This window comes from Tarenaya hassleriana, unplaced genomic scaffold (genome assembly GCF_000463585.1).
Source record: "Tarenaya hassleriana unplaced genomic scaffold, ASM46358v1 Cleome12, whole genome shotgun sequence".
Lineage (NCBI taxonomy): Eukaryota > Viridiplantae > Streptophyta > Magnoliopsida > Brassicales > Cleomaceae > Tarenaya > Tarenaya hassleriana.
This window is the reverse complement of record NW_010962392.1, coordinates 3,059,192-3,064,704: the sequence shown is the minus strand read 5'-3', so window position 1 is coordinate 3,064,704 and position 5,513 is coordinate 3,059,192. Positions and strand designations below refer to the sequence as shown.

The following is a 5,513-nucleotide window of genomic DNA, read 5'->3' as shown; positions in this document are numbered from 1 at the left end:
CAGGAATGAATTTTACAATGCTCTGAAGCAGAAGATATCCACAAACATCTCAACTGATCCTGCCAACTCCAGCTCGTGCATTTCTTCTTCCAATGAGGAAAAGGCCAACAGTTCTAAGGAGCAGGTAGCTAGTGACCCTTCTAGCCGACATACTGCAAACGGTGTAGAAGCGACTGAAAAAGATAACATCATTGAAAGGATCCGGATTTTGTCTCAGGTGGGAGAGAGGTCTATGAGGTTTGAAGCAGCAGACACTCCTGATGAAAAAGAGGCCGAGTTTCTGAGATCCCTAGGATGGGATGAAAACAATTGCGAGGACGAAGCCCTTACCCAGGAGGAAATCAGTGCCTTCATCGAACGGGTAAAAACCGGAACACTCTTCTCCGATGTCGTTTGTCTCTTATCATATCCAAACTCTGCAGCTAAAGGTTCTTACTCTCGACTCTTCCACAGTACAAGAAGCTTGAACCATCACTGCTGCAGAAGCTATCCATTATACAGCAAGAAACACAGGACATAACTTCCACAGCGGACTCGTGAATCACGCTGTTGGATTCATTCCTCTATGGAAGATAAATTTCCTTCCCTTGGTTTGTTCTTTCTTTTTGTTCTTGTTTTCTTTTAGTTCTGAGAAAAGATGGCGACTTTGGCGGCATGGAAGAAGAAAAAGGGGCAGGACTTTTGCAAGTAAGAGGTGTGGGGTTTGGGTATTGCCGTACGGAGTCCTGCCTCTGTGGGTGGAAAAGGTTTGACTTTTTTAGGTCTTTTGGTCTCTGAAGCTGCAATGTTTTGCATCTTCCTTGGGGTTCTCTAATGTTTTGAGATATATGTGGGGGAAGATGCCTACGTGTCGTTTTATTGATTAGATGATGAAAGAGAGGGAAAAGAATGAACTATTTTGTTTTTTTTTTACGCTCTTTTTTGGGTGTAATCATTTGATATATTCTATTATTATTTCGTTCTTATTTATCATTGAGCACTCTGTGTGAATCTGTCATTTTTGTTTCTATCCAATTGGGTAATGAAACTATTGATGGAATAGACGGTTACGTTGGATAATGGTACAATGAATTCGTATGTAACTGAATGAAAGAAAGGGCTAGGTATTGGTGGTATATTGTTTTCTTGGCTATTTTAGTGTTTTGCAATCAAACGAATAACTCACTGTTGTAACTTTCGGTTTGAATGGAAATAGGTTTTGGAATTTTTAAAATTAAAAAACAAACAAAAAAATTGATTAACCGTTGAAACGGTCCATTTGTTTAGATTTACAAAACTAACAAAACAAAAACTAGAAACCTAAAACAAAAAATTTAAAATAAAAACTATCTAACATTCATAACCTTTGTTAACTCGAATTTGAAAACATAATTTAGAAGTATTTAGATGGATTTCAGAGTAAAAAAAACGTGTTGGAAATCAGTTTTTGACCGGACCATTATAAAAATATTTCCATATAGTATTTTGACTTCAACACATATCATTCCCTATCATTCCCCATGTATGATGATCAGAAGTATGATTTGGTTACATAGTATTTATATAAATCATAATATTAAATTTATGGTGATCAAACTAATTGATAATATTTATTTTTTACATATCAAACTAATTATTTGATAAAATAATTATAAATTAACGTTATTACCGATGCGACATGTGATCAGACTATAATTTTACTCATAGTTAAAGAACAGTATGGATTGAAGCAAAATACTGTATAAAGGCATTTTTTATATAATGATTTTTTGACTTAACCCAAGGAAAACAAACCGGTTAACTGTCGAAACGGTCCCCAAATGTAAATTCTGTAGATACAGAAACTGGATTGCATAATTTAGAGCTCAATTTACACTAGTGAAAATTCCAGGCTTTCACACACGTCCGAGGTTATGTAAAAAAAAAAACACGCCGAACGATAACAGAACTCGAAGCACATCACAAAGACATCGACAAAGTTTCGGGAACAAGAACTCCCAAAGGATATGAACATTTGCAAGTAGAATCACAAGTCCTTTCTACCCCACAAGCTTCGTGAGTTGTACATGGGCATGGACATGGACATGGCGCCTGTTTTTGGTCATTGACTTACTCCGGATGCGATGTCCAATACATTAGCCCGCTGCCCATAAAGAAAAAGATGTCATCCCACATCATAGCAGCAACACCGAGAGCATAACAAATAGAGTTCACTTGCAGTAATGGTAAAAAAAAAAACAAGATGTTTTTCAAGTGCATGCCGATGATAGGAATCTATATTCTTATGGGTTTTTTTAAAAGGGACATGGAAAAGATCCAAAACTGATATCAACTTTTTTGAACACTAGCAGAAACTAATGACGATTTAATCCCAAAGATCCAATGGAGCCATTACTAAAACTGACATCTCTACTGATTCTCATAAGATGTGTTGTGATGGCAAACTTAGCCTAAAAACAGAAGAAAGAAATCTGCTGCATAAGTTTCAGCATGGAATACTTAAACCCCAAAAAGACTACATCATTCACTATAGACGTTTTGGGTTATTTAAGTTGCTTTGTGTACATCATTCAAGTTTGTGGTTCTTTCATCATTCTCTGCCTCAAACCATAGCGTTCTGCCCATCACGAAAACACAAATACATGATGTCTAATACAAAAGCTCAAGCACCAAGAAACCTAGAAGGCTCAGAACACTTTGTATGAGACAGAAAAGGCAGGCTGTTACCTTATCAATACAAACACACATTGAAAGATTCCCGCAACACCAGTCCACGTGGACGGACCCGTCTTCACAAGCGAATCTTGTATCAGTAAGCCGACGGATGCCGCAAGGGAAACAAAAGCTACAACATATGCTATGAACAGCCATAGCTTCAATCTGTAGCAACAAGCAAGTCATTTGAAAAGATTAAGAATCAATGAACCCTAGTGGGTTTTAAATGTATCACACTAACGAGCAAAAACCCGAAGATTTTCGGCCAAAACTTGATTCATACAACAGGGGTTTCAATTAAACATATCTCATCTTTCCGGCTAAAACTTGATTTTATACAACAGGGGTTTCAATTAAACACATCTCATCTATATACTTGTTGATGCAGAAACGAGCAGACTCCAAACAAGAACTAACTAAGTTCTTCTCTCAATTCTACCATATGATCAACGAATTAACACGATGTTAACTAGCTTAAGCTAAGAGTTTTCACGAGGAAATCGAACAAATTCTATCGAAATCAATCGATTTCGATTCAACAGAGAAAAGCAATTAATTAAGCTAACCTCCACTCTCCTTCGTCATAAGGAGAGTAATCGATGTCCTCTTTCCTCACGCAATTGAACATCAAAGCCCCAAGAGACGCAAATATGCCTGCGATTCCCGAATAAAAAAAACCCAAATTGCCCGAATTACAAACCCTAATTCGCGAATCAGGATAGAAATCTCGCAAACAAACCAATTCATACCAGGGAGATAGTGGACGAACGGAACTTGGACGGAGCTGCAGACGACGGCGTCGACCCAGAACCACCATCCAGCTCCGAACACCGCTCCGGCGACTCCCGGTCCGAAAATCGCCCATAGCTCGACCAAATCCATGGTTCGATGAATCCTCTCTACTGGGTTTTCCTCGGAATCAACGAAAGATAATTATTCGAATCGTTGTCGATTTGCTATGCTCCTCTGCGTATTAGATGATGAAAAAAAAAACAAGAAATTTTTTCTTTTCCCTGACTCAAGATTCTCATCGATATCACCAGTGGCAATGATGTAATTCTCGTGACAAACTTGATCGGGGTACTACTAATCGTTTTGTTAATTATTTTTGTTCGACATCGTTAGTTACCATCACTAAGCCTCTTCTTTAGTCTTAGAGACGGGAATTTAAATTCGATTAATAATTGATTCTAAAACTAAATTCAAACTCGAATATTTTGATATTCAAATTAAATTATCCACGAAATAATTTTTGAATATCAATAAATTTAAATTAAACATATTTTGATTAAAAACTCATAAATATGTATATTACAAGCAAATAAGTTATAAGATTATTGAAAATTATTTATTTTCAAAATCCAAAATGCTCGAATATATGTTGTCCTTTCACTTTAGGTCTTCCGCGTTTAATGAATCTCATCAAAGCCAAATTCCTCGTCGTTTTGTTATTTGTTTTCTCCATTGATTTTTTTTTTTTTTAAATCTAATCAATTGATTTTTATTAATCTTTTTCTTGTGTCTCCATGGCCGAAACTATCGCTCGCAGTCGCAGTTGTCTTTTCATCCAAAATCTTACGTAACTTATTATATGAACATTTAACCAAAAAACAACTTATTATATGAAAAAAATTTACGGTCTTTTCGTAAATATTGTGGACCAACCACCATATAATTTACAACATGATCCTAGTAAACAAAATAATAATAAGAGGAATTATAAGGTTGGTCTCATAACTAGATACGTCCAACTACATGGTGCATATGAATCCCTATGAATTTCTTGAAATCATAAAAGCGTAAAATCTATACCAAAAAAAAAAGGAAATTTGAGCAAGGACACGAGAAACCACAAACTAATTAAGTTTCATTTTGAATTTGTACAGAATCCAATACAAAAAAAAAAACCTCATTTGATTTCTACGTTGATAAAGATCCCATGAAGACAAGATCTGCGGATGGACCAATCAAACAGATGTAATTAACTGCATCTGATGACGTGTCCTGTCCTGTATCTGCTGAATCTGCAAACTCCCGAGTTCCAAGCCACCGGATCTCCTCTTCCACAGATTCTCCGGCGGCGGCGCCTTTTCCTCGCCGTTTTGCTTCTTCTTCACCACCGGCAATGGCGGATCCATGTCCACGACGTCCAACACGAACCCTTTGTTCCTCTCATCGATCTTGGACCCTTTGCTTTTCTTCGCCGACTCTTGCGATCTTCTTGGAGTAATCTTGCTGGGTTTCGATAGAGTGAGGGAAAGGGTCGTGCCGGAGAAGAGGCGTCTGAGCTTGAAGTAATGGTTGTGGTTATGGCGTTTGGAGGTGGTGATTGCGAGCTTGGCGGCGGTCGGGAGGTTGGTGATCCTGTTGTTGCGCTTGACTTGGCCGATGCAGCTTATCTTTGGGGACAAAGGGTCGTCGTCTTCTTGATCTTGGAGGGAGAGGGACTGTGATTTTGGGATCGTCACGTTCTTTATCGACGGTCTTGAGCACAGCATTGGCAAGAACGCTGCCGTTTGGATTTGGAGGGTGCTCGTGTTCTTCTGTCTCCGCCCCATCTCTCGATCTTCCCCTTCGGCCAAGAAATCGCTTCCGAGAAAGAAGAAGAAACAAAATTTTGGGTTCGTGGCAGAATGACTTAAATTGCTCTACAATTTGTTCATATGTTGCTGTAAACTAGAAAAAGGGCTTTATTTCTTGTGTGTGTGTGTGTCTGTGTGAAAGAGAGAGAGAGAGAGAGAGTGTGAGAGAGAGAGAGAGGGATAGAGAGAGAGAGAGAGAGAGAGAGAGAGAGAGAGAGGAGGGGGGTTACGAGAGAG

The 5,513-nt window shown here is 38.3% G+C and overlaps 3 protein-coding genes across 5 annotated transcripts in view; 1 reads left to right on the top strand and 2 right to left on the bottom strand.

The window, feature by feature from the left end:
- LOC104806809 overlaps positions 1-976 on the top strand; it is a 3,610-nt gene extending 2,634 nt beyond the window's left edge. For 2 of the 3 annotated variants that reach the window (XM_019201759.1, XM_010531882.2), the window contains 2 exons: positions 4-361; positions 454-976. In XM_019201759.1, coding sequence (XP_019057304.1) covers positions 4-361; positions 454-540 — 445 coding nt within the window. In that variant the 3' untranslated portion in view covers positions 541-976. The remainder of the gene's footprint in view (positions 1-3; positions 362-453) is intronic. The other variant, XM_019201760.1, reaches the window with a different exon arrangement.
- An 824-nt stretch (positions 977-1,800) lies between these two features.
- Positions 1,801-3,772, bottom strand: LOC104806808 (transmembrane protein 50 homolog). Its single transcript, XM_010531881.2, has 4 exons — positions 3,444-3,772; positions 3,261-3,348; positions 2,707-2,859; positions 1,801-2,122 (listed from the first exon to the last, which is right to left on the bottom strand). Exons 1-4 carry the CDS (start codon positions 3,574-3,576, stop codon positions 2,089-2,091), a joined length of 408 nt encoding a protein of 135 aa, XP_010530183.1. The 5' UTR covers positions 3,577-3,772; the 3' UTR covers positions 1,801-2,088.
- Positions 3,773-4,537: 765 nt separating this feature from the next.
- Positions 4,538-5,462, bottom strand: LOC104806807. Its single transcript, XM_010531879.1, has one exon. It carries the CDS (start codon positions 5,250-5,252, stop codon positions 4,662-4,664), a length of 591 nt encoding a protein of 196 aa, XP_010530181.1. The 5' UTR covers positions 5,253-5,462; the 3' UTR covers positions 4,538-4,661.
- Positions 5,463-5,513: the final 51 nt, after the last annotated feature.

Excerpts from the sequence above, each read along its gene's own strand:
- LOC104806808 (XM_010531881.2), bottom strand. The coding sequence starts at position 3,576 with ATGGATTTGGTCGAGCTATGGGCGATTTTCGGACCGGGAGTCGCCGGA. Across the intron at positions 3,349-3,443 it reads GTTCGTCCACTATCTCCCTG|GCATATTTGCGTCTCTTGGG; the intron begins GTATGAATTGGT and ends CGGGAATCGCAG. Across the intron at positions 2,123-2,706 it reads TGTGTGTTTGTATTGATAAG|CGGGCTAATGTATTGGACAT; the intron begins GTAACAGCCTGC and ends CTTTATGGGCAG.
- LOC104806807 (XM_010531879.1), bottom strand. The coding sequence starts at position 5,252 with ATGGGGCGGAGACAGAAGAACACGAGCACCCTCCAAATCCAAACGGCA.